The sequence below is a fragment of the Amia ocellicauda genome, chromosome 6, assembly GCF_036373705.1.
Source record: "Amia ocellicauda isolate fAmiCal2 chromosome 6, fAmiCal2.hap1, whole genome shotgun sequence".
In the NCBI taxonomy this organism is placed as follows: Eukaryota; Metazoa; Chordata; class Actinopteri; order Amiiformes; family Amiidae; genus Amia; species Amia ocellicauda.
The window spans coordinates 12920070-12944241 of NC_089855.1; the positions used below are offsets into that span (position 1 = coordinate 12920070).

A 24172-nucleotide genomic window follows, 5' to 3' on the forward strand; every position below is an offset into this window, starting at 1 on the left:
CAGGGCACGAAGCTCCCGTTCCACCACATCCCAAAGATGCTCTATTGGGTTGAGATCTGGTGACTGTGGGGGCCAGTTTAGTACAGTGAACTCATTGTCATGTTCAAGAAACCAATTTGAAATGATTCGACCTTTGTGACATGGTGCATTATCCTGCTGGAAGTAGCCATCAGGGAATGGGTACATGGTGGTCATAAAGGGATGGACATGGTCAGAAACGATGCTCAGGTAGGCCGTGGCATTTAAACGATGCCCAATTGGCACTAAGGGGCCTAAAGTGTGCCAAGAAAACATCCCCCACACCATTACACCACCACCACCAGCCTGCACAGTGGTAACAAGGCATGATGGATCCATGTTCTCATTCTGTTTACGCCAAATTCTGACTCTACCATCTGAATGTCTCAACAGAAATCGAGACTCATCAGACCAGGCAACATTTTTCCAGTCTTCAACTGTCCAATTTTGGTGAGCTTGTGCAAATTGTAGCCTCTTTTTCCTATTTGTAGTGGAGATGAGTGGTACCCGGTGGGGTCTTCTGCTGTTGTAGCCCATCTGCCTCAAGGTTGTACGTGTTGTGGCTTCACAAATGCTTTGCTGCATACCTCGGTTGTAACGAGTGGTTATTTCAGTCAAAGTTGCTCTTCTATCAGCTTGAATCAGTCGGCCCATTCTCCTCTGACCTCTAGCATCAACAAGGCATTTTCGCCCACAGGACTGCCGCATACTGGATGTTTTTCCCTTTTCACACCATTCTTTGTAAACCCTAGAAATGGTTGTGCGTGAAAATCCCAGTAACTGAGCAGATTGTGAAATACTGAGACCGACCCGTCTGGCACCAACAACCATGCCACGCTCAAAATTGCTTAAATCACCTTTCTTTCCCATTCAGACATTCAGTTTGGAGTTCAGGAGATTGTCTTAACCAGGACCACACCCCTAAATGCATTGAAGCAACTGCCATGTGATTGGTTGGTTAGATAATTGCATTAATGAGAAATTGAACAGGTGTTCCTAATAATCCTTTAGGTGAGTGTACATCTGAGCTACACCCCTCCACTGTATAGAATAACTGCAAAGCTCCCATAAAATAACAAATCCAATGAGATTGATTTAATAGGCATAATTGCTCTCTTAAGTGAATGCTCCTGTTTGCTGTATCACAGATCATGTTTTCAATATTCCCAGTTTAGCTTTGTATTTAATAAAATTAGTCTCCTGCACATGGTCTAATTAGCTGATCCAATTATTTGCCATTTGCCCAAAAGGAAAAATAAATTAGCCAGGGTCTACATTAGTTGTGTAAGGTATGTAGGAAAAACTCTGGAATCTGGTGGCCTTTCTTAATTATTCCAAAACTGGGTATTTAGATAATCTTCAGTATAACGTATTACTGTGATACCCTAGAAGTAACAGCCGAGGGCAAAGCTTCTCAAGACTGGAACTGGCAGTTTCCTGTAGTTTATAGACATTATACAATATATAGCTGCACTCTTGATCAAAACAAAGTGGATATTTCATTGCATTTTCATTTTGGTCTGATTAACATAAATAATTATTGCTATTCCCCAACTTACTGAAACAGAAGCAAACAATAAAACGTGAAGGGTAAAAGTAAATAGCTCAAGGGCTCGAACTATTTGATTCAATTCTTGTATTTTAATACACACACATACAACATTACACAACATCAGTCTGAACAGATCAAGAATTTCTTTCTTGTTCTCAGGTGCACGTTCATCAGTGTGTCTGTGTAAAAGTATAAAAGCTGTGCAGATATCTAAGATGTCTGAAATGTATAAAAATATGAATTAAATATAGAAAACTATTTGGTTGATTTGCAGAGTTATAGATTTGTAGAAAAAAGGGCTTCATTGACCATCAGTTCTGTCTTTCATTGCCATTGAATATGAATCAGAATTAATGATTGAAACTGTGCAGAATTTAATGACAATGCATGCATTGTAATTTAAACAAAAACATACGCTAAACAGGCATTCCAGATCATGATAGTGGCATTGTCCAACGCCTCCGAAAGCATTCAATTTCAAAGGTCCTATAAGAAACCTCTTGTCTATTGCTCTGTGCCATTATCATAACTTACATACTTTAAAGTATAGAGAAAGACAAATAAGTTAGTTAACGTACAGTACCTACATAATGCATGATTTCCTGAAAAAAAGACACAAAACCAAAACAGTACTATGCATGTGAATGAATGCAGTCCTTCAGGATGAAAGACTTTATAACAGCTGGATACACTGGCTTGGTTTCTGTGGTATTGTCAATGTACAATTTGAGACCATGCTGTTGGGTACTTTGAGGAAATGCCTTACATCTGCACTTAAAACCACACTTTGCTTTAACCAAGTCGCCATCTGTCGAGGAGTGCACTTGCTCGACTGGCAGTGAATCACTGCAGTGGAATTCTCTCCTTGTGAGGTAGTGCTGGAGTCGGCTTTACTGCCATAATTGGAAGATGACAGGGGCTGTTTTAAACATTGCATACATCCTTGGCAGTTTCTTGGTTTATTTGCAAAGTCAGTTTCTACTGGCAAAATGCAGACCAGGACACCAAAACAACTAGGCCATTGTTATCTTGTTCCAGCATCACATTAGACATTACTTTTTTGGTCTTTCTGAGGGAACGCAGCTGTATGTGTTTTCAAAATCCTGATATATGCCACTGTTTAAAGCGGAAACGATAAAAGTACTTTATTTTTAAGGTGAACATAATCCATGTGCAGTGTTCTGAACAACGACTGTATTTGAATGTCAGAATAACAGTAGCCTACATTCCTCTGAAAGATAGCTTCTTTCGGTGCTTTTCAGCTACTGTAAGGTTGTTCATAATTAAAATGTAAACTGGTGCTTCCGTTATTAGGATTAATAAATGGATACTCTAATCGGGAGGTTTGCACCTTGCCTCTGTGATACCCGTAGGAGCTTTTCCTCCCAATGATGCAATAGAATTAATGAGTACCCTGCCTGTCTGATACAGAAAGAGCCCAAGAGGCAAGCCATGTCAAGGAGGGAGGATGAACTTGTTTACATCTAAAAGCACTTGAGGTTAATGAATACCTGTACAAGCTTAACCTTTATTTATGGGTAAACTGGCATGACCCGAAGGCTAACCCATGGAAAACCTGCAGTGAACACATACCAAGAAATGATGGGAGGAATATTACAGAGTTGAGGAATATGGGATGAAGCTAAGTGGTTCATATATATGAGGAAATTGAGATTTCACTAATGGTTTTTGAAATTCTCTGATGAAGACCTTAGCAAGACCTGATGTAAAAGTTAGTATTACCATTTAGAAATAGGCAGGTTTTTTATGTGCGCCCACCTTTGTGTTGTTAGACTGTGGTCCTAGTTCGGGGAAGGGTTAACAGAAACTTAAATTAACTGACAAGAAATGTTCATCTGGCAACCAGACCTTACTCTACAGCTGTGCAAGATACATTACACAGAAAGTTGAAAGTTATAGGGTCCTAGGGTGAAAGTGTGGCCCATTAATGCCAAATAAATAATACCAACATTACTTTCTAATGATCATATTAAGATAGATCAATGCATTTCAACCTCATATGGGTGCAGATATTATATATAAATCACATTTGTTGTAGGTTGTATGAAATCATACAGGGATGCCATATTTTTCCTTCAAAAGCAATGGAGAAAATAATGTGATTTAAAAAATGTCTGTTATTTTCATAATTTATGTTGGGAAGTCTCTAGACCCAGAAAAATGACTAATACTGGTGCTCTGGGGTGAATTGATTAGGTTTGAAGGTCTCTTACACCCAATAAAGGAAGGGAGGTACACGATAATAGAAATCCTTTATTATGTGAATTTCTTCACAGTGTGGCCTACAGTATGTTAATACTGTGCTATCCAAAAAGACAAAAGCAGTTTTGTTATCCGTCCTTCTCTGTTAATAGGGTTTAGAGAAGTCTTGGAGATTTGTTTTCACACTTCTAGCACCTATGTAGAACATTTTATCATTGCTATACATACAATACTTAAGTTGTATGCTTGTATACATATTTCACAGAATGTATTGTGTATTAGGCATAACATATTTGCAGATATATTTCCAGGATAGCATTGTCCACATAATGAAGCTGATACACGTTAGTTTACTTCTGTATAAGATGGTACCCATGTGCATAAACTTTCATCATGGCAAAATTAAAAAAAACACCAGAACAGTGCCTTCCAGCAGAACACTGTATATACATAGTGGTTGGTTTATTCTCCCTTTTGTACACATGAAATGCTTAATGTATTCAAACACAGGATATGATTGTATTCAAACACAGACATACAGGACAATGTGAAGTAAAATGCACAGTAACACTGTAGTTTAGGGAACACAAATTTGTACTAAGATATTAATACTGAATAATTTACTTACACAGGTTTATACATGAGAACAACTGATTTGCCATTAATTAAATACAAATACTCATTAGCAGACATCAGCAGATACCTGGTTTCTAACAATCTCTCAGTTCTCTACTGATATACAGCTCTGGAAAAAATTAAGAGAGCACTCCAAGTTCAGAAATCAATGTTAAGTGGTCTCTTATTTTTTTCCAGAGCTGTATATCCTAGATTATAATGTCTAAATGTAATTTATGTACCCTAATTGTGGTAGCCTTTTCCTAAAGTAATGATGTGTAGGAGGTTGTTGTGCAGTAAAGCTGTATCCCAGAATGATTACTCAAGAGAGTTATCAGCTATTTATGAAAGGTATTTAGAGATTTTCAACTACTGTTTACTGTTTTGAATGTCTTCAATGGAGCCCTATGGTCTGGTCTGTCTGTGACCCAGTAATGAAGACAGATGTTACTTGAAATCAGTGTTATCCACTGACCCAAAGCATTGATGTGGTGTTGCTTTAGCCATTGGTCTAGTGTCTGGGCAATGTGTGTGGTTTACTGGTTCATTCTGCTTTTCTTCGGGTCATCACTGAATTGCTGTGCACCACAGACTTACTCTGGTGTTTGTTTATAATAATCAAACTCAATGTTCATTCTTAATCTTGACCTTTGGTAAAAAGGACTTTAATTCGATTTAGGGGTCACTAAGGCTGCAGAGAGGAATGTCTTATCTGCTTACAAATACATCAGCAGTCTTCATAGTTAACGTATCACACGGTATATGCATTCCCATCCATCGGCTGTCATCAATATCAGTATTTCAACAAATGCATTCACCATACATCCCACTGTGAAAATGAGAACTTCTAATATCCTGAAAACTTCATACTGTAGGGCTACATTTTGAGAGTTTGTACAGCTACACGTTGTACAGCATAATTCCTGGAACAGAGGACTCCTCTCATGTCATAAACAAAGAGACTGTATGCTCTTTGATGGGATAAACATGTTGTGCCATGTTATGGCATATGGAGAAGATTATGGAACAGTGGCCACTGTCAGAAGATTAAGGAAGCTGAAAAACAATTCCATAGGACTTATCAGAAACTAGGACCTAAAAAGTAATATTGTTCTCCTGGTAATCTCAACAGCATATACCCAGCACTGGAATTAAATGATTGGAAATGAGCAAGAAAAACAACTCTTTACTTTAGAAGTATTCAATCCATCTGCACTTCATTCCATCTTCCATACTTTTGAGCAATGTGTATTATATGTGTAAGGGATAAGAGCAAGAGAAAAACACATAGACATAATGTATGTGTGCACATGGCTCAGAGTATCAAATTAGTTAATTAATTAGAAAACAGGTAAAAAATCCATAATTTTATTTTAAGTCATTTGACCTATAACATTTTGCTGCAGTCATATCAGCTTGTTAAAGTGTTAAGTGGTTTCCTGCGTTTTTATGTTAACAAGGGACCATAGTCCCAATAATGAACACTAGGTAATAACTATACATCTGTTTTTGTAGATTTTTGTTTTATCTTTAAAACATGTAGAAGCTATTTGTTATCCCCCTAAATCCCATAACAGTGATTATCCCATAAATCATTAGTAATTAATTAGTAGCACTGCTGACCAACCAATTATTAATGGCCAGTTTAACAGTTTAATAGGTTATTGTTTCACATAGTAAAAGAAAACATTCCTGAGTAACCCGTACACATGGTATTGGGTTGTCTTCAGTTCAGTTTGGATGGAAGTGATTTTGGGTCTTTCATCTTGGGATATGGGATATGGCCCTGAACAGAGCCCTGGGGAACTGACCTCACTGGGAAAAGTTGTTCACATATAAGAAAATATTCAGGATCTGCCTGCTTTGCAGCTTTTCTCATCCAATGCAGACTGCTACATACTAAACAGGCTAATAAACAGTGCTTATCAGATATAAAGAGACACTCAGAATTCCCTATGGTCTGTCGCTTCCATCATTCATTCAAGCAATCTTCAGACAGGAAAAATATTTATCATTAACTGGATACTTCAATAAAGAAATAGAGAAAAGTAGACTGAAAACCGAGGAGCAGCCAAGTGGAGTTTGACAGCCCTGGCCTGTAAAGCAGAACAAGAAAAGAGAAAAAAATGATAACAAGAAATCTACTGTTACTGGTAATGATGAGAAACACACTCCTGCTTTAACTCCCATTGCGTTTAAAATAGAATTTAAATAATTGCCAGAAGAAGAAAAAAAAAACGAAACAGAATTTCATTCCTGTCTTTATTTCTTGAACAAATAGGGTATTGAGTGGAAAAGATAGTAGCTCACATTGTTGTCTCTACAAGAAAGCCAACCTCACAAGCTGCAAACTCCATTTATTTGGCAGATTCATAAAGTCGTTTAATTTTTCTTCTTTACAGGCCCAGCAGTAGTGGAAGTTGAGAATTTCCTTTGCTTTTATGGTTACAAAGACAAGAAGAGGCAAGGCTTGCAGTACTTCCCTGAACATTCACTGCTAACATACACACTCTTACAACATGTTTTACAGTTTTCTATCACAGAACAATGACGCCACTATGACAACAATGGGATATGATGAAATGTGCATAAACGATAAACCACAGGGTGCCGGGCCAGTTTCCCTCCAACACAGTTACTGTCCGAGACTTTGGTGCATATTTGGGTTAATGGCCAAAAGTTTCTATCACTTACTAAAGATTCTCAACCTTCTGCTATAAACACATATCAAAGCTACCCCCGAGAAGGGTTTCCCTAATCACATGATTACATTTAACAGGCTATGCATCCCAGTTGGAGGGAATATTTTATTTACTTACTAATGATGCTTAAAGGCAAGAGAGTTGACATCAACCATTAGGAAACAAGAGCAAACAAAAACTTGGTCAAAGGAGCATTTCATTTTCTACGTTATGTGCGAGTTTGTCTACTTTCACATTTTACATTGTTTCTGTTTTAGAGGGTTATTTGCAATACTAATTTTTGCATTCTAAAAGATATAGATATTTTTTTAAATAACGTTTCCAGAGAAAGAGAGAGGGGGTGATCAGCATGGTTTATAATCAGGATAAAACCCAGACAATGTTGCAAAATGTAGAAACAAAGGCTGTGGCCCATCCTATCCCACCAGTTACTGTCAGTGTTGTGGTGAAGTACATGAAGCCCAGGCAATTTTCTCTCCATCATACACTGAAGAACAGAGGGCAGTGTGGTACTGCCTTCCGATCACTGCCAAGAATGCCAGCTAGTATTAATCAGGGCTTGAAACAGCAACCTCCTATTCCCATAATGAGGAAAAAAGTTAATCTTAAACACTGACAAACAGCTATAATTTAGCCCAGTAATTATACTCTAACTTTATATGGTCAGGTCACATTTATTTGCAGGAGCCCTCACCCTAGTGATTCTTGCAGTCCTTAAATAGTACTAAAAATGAACACAGATTGTTTTATTATGACCAGGAAACTGCCACTATGTCTTGTTGACTAGACAGGAAGCCATTTCAGGTTTCTCTGCCAAATGGGAGGCAAAGGTTTTCCTTAAATTGTGATTCATATTTCATATCTCATTCTTTGGACTATGTTCTGTATATGTACCAATAAGAGACATATACCACATATTTAAGCTTACAGTGGTGGATTTAGAACTTTCTAGATTTATATTTGAGATCAATTGTATTCCATTTATTAATTTGCAACCTGCAAGCAAAGTTCTTTATCATGTTCCTAATGTAGGGTCAAACACATGTCATGTGCATGTTAAAATTGATTATGAAAAACTTACACTTACATCTTCATACTGAATTATTACGATTGTAAAGACCATTACAATTCTTAGTGAGAAAATCCTTATATATTATTATTTTATGGTCATTTAAAAATTATGAATACTATTTGATATTAAACTTAGAAAAGTTAGCAGTAAACATACAAGCCTCCCAGACAAACATAATGTTTCTATATGTTTTCAACAAAGTTTGAGATCGTAGGAATTGTGCCATCTCTTGTCTCTGCCTCCTTATTTCTGTTACAAACCCCAATATCTGTGATCGTACTCAGGAACTTGACGAAAATGTATTCAAGAGCTAGTCTTGACTTAAATCCTTGGCTGCAATTGAACGACTCACACCAGACAAAGACTCAAATTAGACCCTTGCCGTCCCTTCAGTGGGGAGGCAGTCACTGCAGCATGTCATGACTCATGTGGAGTAACTAACTTCCCATTTTGGATTATAATGAGAAAAACAGGCCAAACCAAATCTGCTTCCGTTTGTGTCGATTCCACCCACCTGTGAATATCAATCCCCTGCAGATAAAATTTCAGAGCAATTCTTTTCCATTGAACGAGTTTATTTCCAAGTCACACCCATATGAAATCCAAAATGGACTGCTGTTTATTTATGCAGTGTGTTGCTATAGGAAAGATGTCAAACAGTCCATTTACACGCCTTCCTATTTTGCCTCTTTGACCACATACCCTGTGATTAAGATGAGTTATGGCAGATGAACAAGCTAATCAGAGCCCTGAAATCAACAAGTTGGGGAAAGCAGAGTAAATTATAGGAATTAAATAATCAGTGCACAAAGGATTTGGTTTGCCAATTTAAAAAAAAAAAATTGAATTACAGCAATCAAGTCCATGTTTAAATGTAAAAGCCAGTGTGCTGTGGGAATATGAACCTTTTAAACAAACTTCAAGCTGTGAATATGAAACTGCCAGGGGTCTGTTAAATATTTCCACACCTGTTTTTGATTTCACCACTGCATGTGAGCTATAAAGATAATTAACATGCTGGCTACTTTCATTTATAGGCCTCATTTTTATCAATTGTATCGAGCAGAGCTCTTTTCCCATGCATGTCTGACTTATTTTATCAGCACAGCCACACAGTCATTACAATACAAGGAATTCTGTTGACGAGCCCCTTTCAGACTCTGAAAACACTGTGGCATTTGTTGCCAGTTATTTGATAAAAGATACTGAAGATGGCTGAAGCACTCTAATCAAAGCAAAATTCTCCAGTGAAAAGACGTAAGAATTAAAAAAGCTGCAAAGTTTTGAAAAATCTTCACAATCTTTCATGTTTGGCAGACATAACTGGAAACGTAAAATATAAATGAGATCAATCAGTCTGTGATGGAGCTTTAGAACTAGCAACTATAGCACACATTCAGTTGTGAAAATGGCTATTTGGATGGTTACTAAAGTTCGACATGTTAGCAGATTGTGCCAGCAAGCAGCGCCCTCCACAATGTGTTGTGTACAATTGAATGCAGTGACCGTGGTGTGAAGTGACGTGTTACAGCAGAGAGATCATATCTGTGAATTTGATTTCAGCAACGTGTTGATATTGTTGCATTGTCAGTCACCCCTCATAAGTGAGATATAATGAACAAGATAAACTCCAGAAACACCACTAATAAAAAGCCCATGTTACTGCCTTTGTTAACCCTTGGCTTTGTCGATGTGAATATATGCAGCTGGTGTTCAAATTGTTCGCAGTGTGGCAGCCGTGAGAACACAGCCAGATTCACCGCTTTGACCCTGTAAGACTTTATCTAATGTGACCTGATAATGCCAATCTGTTTATTGGATCTTCCAAACAGCAAATACCAAAACAGACCTCTGAAAACATGGACAAAATAATGCAAGGATTTTGATTAAAGGAAATTATTTTCTTTTTATTTATCTTCGGCTCCGTGTGATGTAACGTGAGTCATTTAAAGTAGTCTTCAGTGTTTGATATGGATTCTTCTCAAATCTAAGATTCTCTATTGATTTGTGGCCATAACTAGTGAACTAAGTATGCTGACCCTTGATGGAGCTGAGGCACGGTGGTGTGGTATTGTGACACGCATATTACAGAACAGCTGACCATGGACCATTTACTCAAGAGAAAAATAGTCATTATCTACTGCTGTGCACCTAGTAGCGCCATCACCTGTTCAGGGCCTATGTTTCATTTAGGGGAGTCAACAAGCTGCTGTTTTGACAGGCAAATAACTCAATTCTCCACGGGACTCCTATCGAGGCTGAGCAATGCGTGCCTTGTTTGACCTTGTGAAGTGATCCTCTCCAGAGCACTTTTTCTCTCGCACCCCTGTTCAGTCTCAACCAGTCATACACTGACCTGAACCTACACCCACTGTGAGCACGAAGAGTGTGCTGGTGGATTTAGTGAGCCAGACCAGAGCAAGACCTTCAGCAAATGTGCATCTGTAAAAACAAGTTCTCCAACGCAGCTGCTTTAAAGCAAAAAATTGCCAAGACCCCAGAATAAAGTGTCGATTTCAACACATGACATGTCTTTTCATCCAAGGGTTAAACTGTGATTCTAAAGGAGGCTGTTCCACTTCCATGATTTTCTCATTCTTCCAAATTTCTGACCCAGCTGCATGCTGAATCAACCACCAAACATGTCAATCTTAATTCTCTAACATAAATGCTAAAATACTCTTGTGATTCATATTCTGGACACATTCATTTCCATGTTCTATACTTTAGCTGCTTATCCACAAAGCTATGCCAAGATCTCAATCTTTATGATGTTTTTGAATGAAGAAGTAATATTCTAATACAAAATTAACAATTAACCATGTCCACGATGGGACAATTGAGTGTGTGGCACTTAAAGATCAAGGTTATGCCGAAAAAAGAGGCATTGTTCAGGACAGAACAGGATTCATATCCATCTGAAGTGAAGGCTGCCTTGAGCCCATTTTCCAAAGGGTTCAGACAGTACATATTTTGATAATATTATAACAAACATAATGAATATAATGTATCATGTGAAAATGTTTTGGAAAGATACTGCACCATGTGAGGCTTCACATGTTTGCTTTGAAGTAAATCCTAGAGCAGTTAGCTATTGCTTTGCTGAACAAGTAACTGGTTTTCCAAGGTCTAATAGTTTAAAAAACGAAAAAGAAAGGCATTGTACAGCAAAGTCTAAATAGACAAGACATCAGTCTCACTATACTGGTCATTATTAGCATATTCCCATCTGTATGTATCGAGTTCCAAGTCTTTAAATTAAAGACACACAACCGGATGGCTTTAGAGACAGGTCTCGGAAGCTGTCTTGTTTTGCTTTTGAAGCGTTCTAAACGTCAGCTGTCTGAAAAGGTATGTCATCATTTCTAGGGAACCAATTTTTCCATGTCATTTTATATCTCACTGAGTGACTGTGACAGAGTAATCTTGTGTTACATCAGATGTAAGCCTTTTTTTATTAGTTAATGAGTATAACATGGCCTTTTTTTCAAAATATGCAACTAGGAAATCACAAATGACTCCCTGTAAAACTGAGCCTCCCCAGCCTTGCTACAAAAGACTCAGCCAGGCAAATACCACCATGTGACAGAGACCTTGGAGGAGGCCAAAGCCATTAACCATTACAAATGAATAAGCTACGGGTATCATTCGGGCTCTAGCTGGCATTCCAGCAGAGGAACGGCTGTTTCAACAGCTAGTCAAGCTAGTCAACAATGTTAACAGGATGTTTTGAGTGCATCTCTGACAGATATATTACTAATCTGGGTTGATATAGATTTAAAATCACTGTGTGGCACTACCAGATTGTAAAAAAACTGATAGATAGATTGATTCATTAATAAATACATTAATTATTCTACATACTCTGCAGATACATAGTCTGTGAACCATCAGTTTACTTGTTTGTGGTGTATAGCTTTCACCAGTGAGGTCAGTGGTTGCTAACAGTTGAAAGCCAGACCTTTACATCTGTTTGTGTTTGTGACCTAATATTGTTTAGAAAATATTGGTATGTGACTTGCTGAACAATGTTGATACGTACTTTCAGAGGCATTACGTGTATGTGTTATCATATAGTTTACTCCGAGTCTAGGATTTAGGATGTACAGCTCCCACATTGCAAGTGTTAGTCCCCAGGGATGCAAAATTAGCCCAGCACCTCTGGAATGTGATTTAGCTGGCTAGGTTATATATCAGGGCAGGGCCGAAGTCTTCTTGTATAGTCAGGGAGGAGAGCTGCAAAACTCCAGGCTGAAGTGTAAAGGGGAAAATAAATAGTATTACTAGTCACTGTAATTGGGAAATTAAAACAAAACTTTGAATGGCTCTTATGTAAGATATATGAGCATTTAACAGCAGCATGTAACATTGTTTGTACTTGATGTGCACTGGCATCAAAACAAGAAACAAACAGAATAAATGAAAGGTCTTCCCTCAGAGTAAATCCAATTTCCAGACTTGTATCATGAGACTTAAGTTTATAAAAGGCAACGGAACTGACACAAGAAACAAAATAAGAATATTTGAGTTCTGAGATGAAGTAAGGACTTTTGAATTTTTACTGCTTTTTCAGTAATACCCTACTTGTAATAATTGATTTATGTATTTATTTTAGAATGTTCTGAATGTATGTAAGTATGTGAGTATATAGGTATGAATAGAGTTTTATTTACTGTATTCTTCTCTTATGTACACAAGAGACTACTAGCACTGCTCAAATATTTGTTGCTATTTATTGAAGAAACCACAGTGGTCAAGTGAAAATAAAACATTTATTTAACAACATTCATCATCAGCTGCTACTGCAACACTTTGTCTAAAATTCCCATGTTATTTTTGTGTGGGAAAGAAATACAGGGGATATACAAGGATTCTGTCCAGTGAATAAAACTTCAGATGCCCATTAACTATTTAGCTCACTATTTAGTCCCAAAGTCTTGTCAATGAGACAGAATTCAAACTAGCACTGTTAAATAATTCTGGCACATGTATTAACAGTACATCCAGTTTCTCAGACTACCATAGCTATTATTATTTTTATTATTATAATGTCTATTTATGTTGTTGTGGAAAATCTGTAAAAAAACTAAACAACAAAAGAATTCCAAACAAACCTACTTTGACATTGTATGAATCTTAAGTTGATACAAATATGTTCTGAAGTGGAGACCACTTGATACTCAAAGCTCACCATTTGTTTATACTGTATTTATAATTTATTTATACAAGATCCTCATCCAAAATACTCTTCCTAGACAGTTCTGTCAGTCCTTTCTATCTTCTGAATCTACTTGCATTTATTGTTTTCAATTAGTCACAATGTTCCTCAGGTTTAGTGTTAATATCTAAATTAAGTATTGCAAATCACAGAGGAGTTTTGTGAGTCAAATTAGGTTATATGATTAGTGCCAAGACCAAATCATAGAGTTTGTTTTAATAAGATACTTTTGGTCTTAGATTAAGTTAAGTCATGTAAAACAAAATAAACTGAAGTATATCCAGTTTTTCCAGGGCATCCCCTATGAAAGGGCAATATGTCTTTATTTGGCAGTACTGTGAAGTAGTGGTTAGGGTTCTGGACTCATAACTGGAAGGTTGTGGGTTAAAATCCCAGGTGGGGCAGTGCTGTTGTACCCTTGAGCAAGGTACTTCACTTAGATTGCTCCAGTAAAATGCCCAGCTGTATAAATGGATACAAATGTAAGTTGCCCTGGATAAGAGTGGCAGCTAAATGACAAATAATGTAATAATATAATGGTAGAATAGTATATACAGTATAGACTAGAATACTGTATTGAGAGTAGAATTCAATTTACAGATTGTTTGAAATGTTACTTATTATTTCAGAATAGATATTACATTATCATACCCAAATATTTAAATGTAACATTTCCCACATTTGTACTTCACAGTAAAGGTAGCTCTTTGCTGACCTCACTTTCAGATCTATCAGATACTTCTACTGAATTCACAGCTGTTGCAGTTGATGTAATTTATTTATCTGAGTTAAGATGTCCTTGTTAGATCATATTATTCTTTCCCACAGAAATTAAAGCCACATTTACAAAAAGCAAAGGATCTTACATCAACCTTTACCTCACCTGAACAGTTAAAAGAAAAGTAAATCCCAGACATTATCTGAATTTCTTTACTATACGTTGTTTCAAATTAATGATTTGATATTTTTTTATGAATATGTATTTTGTCCTCCTAAAAGTGCATTTGCGGTCTATTATTTAACAAGTGGGAGATGTTCAAATATAGCCATAGACTAGAAATGTGATAATATCACTAGATCAAAATAAGCATGCCACTGATTGCCTAGTTCTCAAACTCTGGTACTGTTTGTTCCTGGGGGGAAATAACCTTATAACCACATAAATACCACATAAACCACATAAAGCAAAAACATTTTAATTGCTCTCTTTATAATGCATATGACTGAGGTAAAACAGTGTGAAATTATGATATTTACAGTGGATCTTATGCTTACATGTATTGGTGTCCAAGAAACCTCTGCGGTGTCTCACAGGCAACACGCCTCTTAAATGAATATCCCGAAAACAAACTGTGCTTTACAGTACTAGATCCCCCACAGCTAGAGGATTACACCGCCTTTCCACAAACTCAAAGCAGCCCAAAAACATGAATGGAATTGAAAATGAATCACCACAAGTCTCTTTTCTCCTATGTGACACCACAACAATTAAAAATAACTGAATCCTCCCAATTTTATGTGGTTCATGTCTTACTTGGACTGAATGTTATGATAATAACAGCAAAAAAAAATGTTTAGAAATGAAATAAAATATGGTTTAATTATTTCTAATGATGTTGATTTTACACCAACCCTGGCCAATCACAATTCATTATGTATTTAACAATAATGGCACTGCAGGAGGCAGAGTTCTGTAGCTGATCTTAAACATCCCTGCAGGAGGACAACCAAATAAAGTGAAATTAACATCACAAGTGTGTGTGTTGTATGTTGGGGGAATCAATCGACACCCCCCACCCTGTGATTTATATTACTGTGTTGCACAACTTGAAAACTACCCTTAAAATCTTACTTGCCATGCAAAGTTTTGCATCGAAAATAATGAAGGCAGAACTGAGGCAGAAGTATGGAAAACAAAATGTTAAGTTGCACAACTCCACCAGGGCTGCTTTTCCCATTGCTTGAGACCAGCGTGGGCCCATTGGTACAGCACTGAGGGGATTGCAGAGTTAGAGTTCAGTCCCCGCCTTTTCCTGTGACTATTTTGCCATTGGGAAGCTGTAAGTGCTGAACACTTCCCAGATATTTGCAAAGTAGTGCCGAATACAAACACACATGAACACTGTCTGCACATATACATAACAAACAAACATGTATGCTTATATGTGTATGTATACATATGTAGCTGTATATTAATAAATTAACACACTGATACACTGTGACGCCTGACTACCTGCTTATTGGTCTATTGTTAGACTTGAGATCGGCCACACTGTAAAATAATCACCGCCACTTTGATAGTTTGACTTTTATTTTACATGTATGTACGTATGCATGCATATATGTGTAAATTAAGTGGTTTTACAGTGCAGATAATTATGTGATGCGTGATATGTATCACTTTCCAGACATAAATAGTCTCGATAATATGAATATCCATGTTCAAAGTGTATTACTAACGTGCAGCTTTTCTTAATTAAAGTATTTTAGTTTAGCACGTTAATATAAAAAATGACCAAGCCGCACTTCAGAAAATAACAGAGACATTTGCTTGAGGAAAACGGTTGGATATAACCCTTGGAGAAAGACTGCACTTTGTCCAAGTATATAGGCTGCATGTTAGCTGTATAGTCTGAACCCAAAGAGATGCTTGACCCATTCAATAACTGCACATGAGTGCTACAATATTTGAGACATAGCAAATAGTTGAAAAATATAAGACACATATGTACCAGTGTCACTCATTCCAGCAGTTATAAAATTAGACAAAGGCAAACTTCACTATATTCTTCACAATGTCAAATATGTATATTTACTTATTGTAAGAAAAAACAATATCTCACCCTTGCATATTAACGCACAATTAAACTTTATAAAAACACATATTATTTCAATTATAATAAATATATAGTGTTAAATTGAAATAAAGTGTACTCACCGCAGCTCTCGTCTCCTCTATGCTATATGAGATGACGGCTATAAGCAGCAAGATACTGTTCCGAAACAGCATTTTAATGTAGGACAATGAAGATGTATATTTACAAATCTGCAGAAATGTCCACACTGGACACTCTGACTATCGCTGTCTCTCTTGTCGTCCCAGCAGCTTCTTTTTTTATTTTTTATTTTGACTTTCGGAGCTTATTCTGCAGGTTTAACTTCATCTTTGCCTTCTGTATACCGTTGTGACTAACTACCCCAAACCGCTTCTTCTTGATATTTCCACCCCACCCCCTGTCCTGAGCATCACCGACACCAACCCAAATCTCAGTCCCATGCAACCCTGCAAATCAAAGCTGCACTTCCATTTCTCGATTGTAAGAAGAGAGTTTCGTCTTCATCTCTAAAAGCTTGCCATCTTATTATTGTGTAGTACAGGTATACATTTTCTGCACAACTGTCCAGGCAGCCGGAGTATTTTCCTTCTTTCTGACTTTGACTCGTACTTGTCCACTAGGCTGTCTTGCTCTGGGCGCACCGTTGCAGATACATTGGACGCAGGCGTTATTGTAAGTGTAGCCGTATCTTATTCTCTTTACATTCACATTTTCGGTCTAAATCATCAACCTCAGATAAGTGATTCACTGTTGGCAACATTTTAACGAGTCCGTATCTAAAGGCAGAATTCAAAGTTACAGCACAGGTCTGCTTGACTGTGTATTGCTAGCGATTTAGTAGCACTGACTTTACCCCCGCATGTTTGATCTGATTGTTATCTGTTGATGTATGATGTTTTAGCCAATGTGTTATTTTTGTTGCTTTTTTTTGCATGTGTGTGTTTTATCACTGGACGGGACTTTAGGAGATTTAACAGTTGAATGTGGTGCGACCAGCTGTTATTATTAATAGTAATGATGTTGGTGTCGGTGATGATTAGTTTTGTGGTATTGTGACTGTTATGATGTGTATTGTGATTATTATTATTATTCGTCTGTGATTTGCAGATATCCACAAGACACAGTGATGAAGTAAGCGCCGCTGGACGTCTTGGGCGCAGGAATGAAATTTGAAGTGCGGGCAGCCGGAGAAATGCAAGTTCAGTTGATAGGCGTTAAAATAATAAGGCAAGTAACTGCCCTTATTGCATTATTATTATTATTATTATTATTATTATTATTATTATTATTATTATTATTATTATTATAGAACCTAGTAGTTAATTTGTAATGTTTTTTCTCAGGTTGCTCCTGATCTCTCTAACCATCTTTGTTCTTCTACCGGGTGAAGTCCGATCAGTAAGTCCTGCTAAATTACTCTTCACCGTTTAACACATACGAGGTGTAACAGTAATGATGGGAAATGATACTGAATCCTGATGTGTGTTTGATTAACTGAAGATGTGTCACGACACACTCTATAGTTAAGTACACTAAGTATACTACAGTGTACTGTTTTCGGATGGGCAGGCCGTTGAAATGTAAGATGTTGCTTGTATGGTGGAGAAACCATCATATAATGCAAATGCAGATGTTTGACTGTGACTCCTCGTTTTATCAAAATGCAACTCTACGTGCAATGAGAAGATGTTTTAAGGTGAAAGCACATTGGTTGCGTTGGTGTAGCGCAGATGTCCGCAGTTCTGAGCGGGTTTGCTCAGCTCCACCAATCGGGTCGGTGGGATTCCGCAAATCTGCGCACAACTGCGGAAATGTGGAGATCTGCGCTACAAGAACGCTGCCATTGGTTTGTAGCTGCAGCTCTAACTTTAGGCAGGATGGGACACCCAAGTGGGAGTGACCAACAGGATAGCTACAACAGCAACGTTAGTGTATTAAAATATGGTCAACTTTAACCTCTTCAAGAATAGGTGAATTACCAGATTGAGCTCTGTTATTTTATTATAAAGATTTGATTATATTTGTAGTTGAAACAATTTTAAACAATAATACTGATTATGTTTATTATTTAAATGATATGTAAAGCAAACACATATCAAACTCCATAGGCAACTACACAGCAATTAATATAAAACGTTTTGATCTTGCAAGTTAGTTTATATTATTTGGCGGTGTTAATTGGAAACTTGTCCATTGACTTTTTATATGGGGGAACATGTTGTTAGTTAGGGAATTGTGTGTGAAGATGTGTGTGTGAAATGTCCTGACCTCAGTAGAGAATTACACAGTACAGACTTGTGTGTAACTCATAAACAATCTCATGCTTGACTGTGGGGTGCTGGGGCATAAACTCCATATCCTGACCTGCACCTCTCCCCCACTTTGAAAGTGACGCGCAGACGGAGATTTCCTCAGTAGTGCTGTTCACACATTTCTTCCTAAAAGAGTCAATGACTGAGGTCATGTAGGGATGAAATGCATGCTGAGAAGAAATTTGAGTTCACTTTAACTGAGTTGTAACTTACCAGAAAGAAAGAAAAAGATTAGTCATGCCAAGTTGGAAGCCAATGGGAGATGGAACTAGTCTGTGAGAACCCTGTTGACATTAAACAAGAAATTACGAAAATGTGTTGCTTGTTTAGTTTAACATGCAGCCTCTTTCATTTTTCACTTTGAGGAAACAAGGTGTGAAGGCTGTCTGTATTTATTTACATGGATGTTTTTAACTCAGTTTTCTTAAGGAGCAGCACATATATCAACAGTACTCACATGTTGCATTATTGACTGTACATCTTTTCAGTTGCACTTTAGCTGTACATGTGAGTTAAAGCAATGAAGAGAAACTTACTCAACTATAAGTGTTTTTTTCTTCATTGTTAAAGACCTGTGCACTGAGCGCTAAATTTGTTCCGCCTGCCTATTGAATCTAGGCCGTTGATCTTTACAATAGATAGGCAGTCTTGTGGATGTAGTTAAATTATTATTCAGTACTGTAATTCATTTTTAATTCATTTTAATTCACTTAGTTCTGTCTCTGGCACTGGCACAAGGGAGAAACACATTGTTTTACTTTGCTTGGTATGTTGTTAAGTGTGTTAAGTGTAGCATGTACAGATCAGGTTATAGAGGGGACTTGTCAAGAGCAGTTGGGCAGTAAAAAGAAAGTGGATTTATTGATTATGAGTGTAATATTTAATTAGGCCTGATGACACTGTGAAGAGTAAGATAGTTTGAGTTTTTTGTGTTTTCCTAAGGGGAAAGCACTGCCTACTGCAGATAAGGATAGAGATAAGGAGTATCCATTGAAGTTTCCCTTTTGAGCAGAGAAGGAAGTTTCCAGGGTGAGGACCACCGAAATCTGAATGACAGCAGGAGAATTTGATGCTATTTAAGGGAACAGGGAGTAGAAGCATTTCTTGAGAGCCATGTCAAAGATTCAGAGACCTACACTTCTGTACACTTACTTCCAGTAAGTTATCCTTACTGGATGTCCTTCTAAAATCACATTCATATGTTCTCAGCTGAGTTGCAAGTTGAATTAACTTTTCTCAGTATTACTACTAACAGTAGAATTTTTTAAAGCCTATGTTCTTATTCATATTAGGAGTCTTTGGTTGCTTCATTGTGTTCATGAGCTCAAATGTCAATGATTAAGAATTATAAAGTGTTCAACATCTAAAGAAGTTTAATTCAGAATTGCTTCTAACAGTCTATGTGAGGATGACATGTGACATTACTCCCAGCAGGCACCCCACCCCATTTTAACCCTGACTCCATACATAGTGTGTGGAGTGAGACAGGGTTGAGGGTTGTTGCAGGGGGAGGGGAGAGTAATATCTCATGGACTCTCAGACTACTTGAAGCAACTCTGAATGGGATGGCTCAGTCGACTTTTAGCCAATTTTTGCTTTACCTGAAATCCTTTGTGTTACATAAGTAATAGAATCAAAACCACTTTAGAGAAGAGTTTATTAGTGATGTTAGGCATGGTTTATTAAAACCTTGTGACATCAATATTGTCCTCTGTGCTTTATTCCAATGCTCACTTGGTTACTACTCAGAATGTTGCTTTAATTGAAAACACAGCTTCTAAAATATATGTTTGGTCTTCTAAACAAGACTCTCTGAAGCTCACACAGCTGTCTTCAATGTAACAGGGAGCTTTTCTGTATTGTCTCTGAAGATAGCTGTACAGTCAATCTCAAGACCAAAACCAAGAGCTAGAGCCTCTTCTCTAATCTGAAGGTAACAGTATCATGATTAGAGGACTATTTCCTATTCAAATAAGAGCAAGTTCATCTCCAAATAGTGTACTCCAATTTAAATTTTGAAACCACAGAGAAGTTAGATGAAGAAGGATTACCAACATTCAGTTAACTCCTAGTTAGGCCGAAGACAAATCCATTCTCATAAAGTTCTATTCTCTGACCTCTTTTGCCCAAATTACTCTTTCAACACATCGTGTCATGATTCAGTGCTATTTGTAGCGAGTGCCCAACACTGAGTAAAACCAATTGATCTCTAAAATATTGAAAAGGTCTGTGCTACGTACTTTCCATGTATGATCCCATGACTTTCTGAAATAGAAACAATGGGTGTTATGTTTTTGGGTTTGGAGATGGGCCAGCTAAACATACTGGTACTCTTTCAACAGCTCAAAACTATAACATAATGACATACCTGACCTACTCCTCTGTGGCACTTACTGTAATTTTTTTAATGAACATAGTACAAGTTTGTTATGTCTATGAAAATAGGTATGGGTTTCACATTCTGTCTTCAAGATCACCTTCAAGTCTATTTACCTATTCCTTCTCAGTGGCCGTTTATTTCAGCCACACACATTGTTAACAATTATCATGTATTGCTCAATCAGTTTGCATATAATCAATCAATTCTGCAAACTGGTTCAATGTGAAGTGCAGATGAAACAATGCATTAGCTGAATCTATATTGGCTGCCTGCCTGCTTTTAACAGAAGGGTGTCTGCAGAGAGAATGCCTCTCTAGTGTCCCAATTTAGGTATTGTACAACGTTGTAGGATTGTGTGTTTTATGTCACAGATCAGTGGTGCAGATACCCTCTCTCTGGCCTTTTTTGTAAGTGTTTCTCTGAGAAACCTCTACCTATTGTGCTGTTCAGTAGGAAAGGAGGTAGCAGTTTAGCAGTTGGTAAAGTAATAATGTCTGTCTAGGATAAGAACTCCCTGTAGCAGGAAATTGTCTCGTCTTCCCTTCCAAACCTCATGTAATAGAATCACAACAATAGTGGGAAGGGCTTTTTGTCCTTTCCTTAACAAAACAAACACGTAAATATCTAAATGCCAAAATAGCTTTCATATTATTTCTTCTTGCTTTTCTCTGGTACTGATATGGGCTGGTGTTCTGTGAATGTGTAGCTTTTTCTAGGGAGGCATTATGGGAATTTTTCTGAAGTCAGAAGTATTTAAACATACTTAAATATGCCTGAATATGACCCTGAACATCGGCTCCTGCCAGGATAAGCAGTTTTGAAAATGGAGGGATTGATGGATGGATGGATGGATGACCCTGAGCTGATGAACTTCTTGCAGTCACGTGAACTGTTTATTGATATCCCCAAAATAAGGTGAACAAATTGAGATAAACTGTATAGCAGCAGTGCTCAGTTGTGTAAATATATTTTCTTGCAAAATATATTTTGTGTAAAAATATTTAAACTTGCAAACAAAGACTCGCACGTTCACATGTTTCCAGCACAGGAAACAAGGTTTTTGTTTACTTCTCGATGAGTGTTTGTTCTTGGTTTAACCTTTATAAGAATTGGTCACTGTTCTCTGATGATCTTTTCAGTTATGGATTAGTGAACTCAAAGTAGTTTTGATTGATAGAAAAATTTATATTTTTTTAATATGTATGTCTGTGTTATTTTTTTACCTGAAGTGCTTGTATCTGTATAGATAACTATTCCCTGCATGTGCTCAGGCCAGTCTAGTAGTATTCCCAGAGTTTATAGAGCCAATACTATAAGATAATAGGTTGTGCGAATGAGTGTCTCTTATTGTATAAGAGATGTCATCTTATGTAGTTTAGGACCATGAAGGTAAATGAGTCAGAAAACACTCCCTGTTCCAAAAAAAAAAAAAAAAAATGTGTGTTCCGAATGTCAAAATAGTTGTTGGCATGTTGCCTTCAGTTTCAAAACTTTTAGACAAAGTTATGAAGTGGGGTGGTGCCCCACTTGGTGTTTAGAATGCTGCAATTCATAGGAAGTATTTTTAGAATTAATGTTCCTTGTTTCTAAAATGAATTACAGATGTAATTTCATTTCTGAACCCTCTTAAATGTCAGAATGAACAGAAGAACATGCTGAGAACATGTGTTTGGAAATATAAAACTACTTATAACTACCTAGTAATTATCAGTGCTTTGTTGACATTGAAACACCAGTCATGGAACTTATACTATGATGACAATGTTCTGAAATAAGAGTATATGTGCAATACTTTTTTTGGGAAGATTTATGCATGCAATTAAAACAGATTTGTTTTCCTCCTGGTGTTCCATCTCTTGTTTGGTATCAGGGCTTAAACATCTGTCATACAAACATCCTTGTGAAATTCCATGAACAATAAACACTAAGATAGTTTAATCAAAGCCTTTTGAGACACTGGGCAGGAAATGGGTGCTAACCAAAACTTTTCCAGACAAAACCCTAGCCAATACCCCATGGTAAACATTACTTTTGGTCTGAATTTTGCTCTTAACCTTGAACTTTATGACCTTCTAAATGATACAATAATCCATGTAGCAAAGAAATAAATATTATATGGGAAGAACAGGATGATAGTCAGTTGTTCTAACTTAAGATAATATAATTATTTAATCCACGTTGAAGAACTCTTCATTTTTTTTCCATTCCATAACCAGGTCATACATCACAGATGCTCACCTTTGTTTCAGGGATGTACTGGCCATCATCTTTGCCCATTTTACAAATATTTCATGTGGATCTGTGGCCAATAAAATATGATGGTATATGATGACTGAAACAGATATATTTTAATGCTGAAACTATATAGCATAAAATTTGATGGGGAAAACCCAACTGATAGGGTTATACCAAACTCGTAACCTACGAACATTGAAGCAGTTCAGCAATTTCACGTTGGGATTGGGATTCGAGTGAATTATTGCAATACCATGTACAGGCACTTAACATTTGCCAGGGTCTGTCAGCACCTGGTGGTAATAGGGCTTCCGTGTGAAGCAGAAAAGCAGTGAGGAGTGTTACTGCTGCTTTGCTCTAGTTAGCAAAATTGAAAATTTGACAGGTCAGAGAATGATGAAATTACAGATATAGAATTATGTGTTACCAGACCACTAGTAGATTAACTTTATTGTTGAGGATCTGATGCTATGGCTGACTTGTTTTGTCATGCCTCACTTTCTATCATGCTAGTACTTTCCAACTAGGTTTTATCTCCTTCTTCTCATAGCAGCATTCAGAATATGCAGGTTTCCTCTGAATATCCTAATCAGGATAACCAGAGCCCTAGATTGTAATGTTTTTGCGCAAGTTTTAGTGAAGTTTTAATCTTAATTAAGTTGTTGTTTTTTCCAAAACCATTTGAAGACTATATTTATTTCATGCCAGTAAGACTACTGTGTCTGCAATGTTCACAAACAGTATGCTTCATGAAATTATAGTTTTGAATGGATCTCCTGGTACAAGATCCCCTTGAACAAATTAATTGTATTTGCACAAACTGTATTCTAATGTATTCTAATGATGCTGGTAACAAGTTATATCAGAAATACTTAATCTTCTTCTAAACCCTTACTCAGTTTCATTCAGTGCATTATTTTAATTATTATGTGAAGACAAACCTGTGCTTATAAGAGGGTTTGGTGACCAAAGCCATTGCAAAAAAACAGTACTGTTTCTCCCTATGCT

At 37.0% G+C, this 24172-nt stretch overlaps 2 protein-coding genes across 2 annotated transcripts in view; one reads left to right on the forward strand and one right to left on the reverse strand.

Moving 5' to 3' along the window:
* The window catches only part of col4a1 (collagen, type IV, alpha 1), a 55394-nt gene extending 38813 nt beyond the window's left edge, over positions 1-16581 (reverse strand). Inside the window, exon 1 of the mRNA XM_066706168.1 lies at positions 16339-16581. Within this exon, the coding sequence (XP_066562265.1) occupies positions 16339-16410 (72 nt within the window). The 5' untranslated portion in view covers positions 16411-16581. The remainder of the gene's footprint in view (positions 1-16338) is intronic.
* A 98-nt stretch (positions 16582-16679) lies between these two features.
* The window catches only part of col4a2 (collagen, type IV, alpha 2), a 71661-nt gene continuing 64168 nt past the window's right edge, over positions 16680-24172 (forward strand). Inside the window, exons 1-3 of the mRNA XM_066706167.1 lie at positions 16680-16909; positions 17345-17464; positions 17581-17635. Of these exons, the coding sequence (XP_066562264.1) occupies positions 17400-17464; positions 17581-17635 (120 nt within the window). The 5' untranslated portion in view covers positions 16680-16909; positions 17345-17399. The remainder of the gene's footprint in view (positions 16910-17344; positions 17465-17580; positions 17636-24172) is intronic.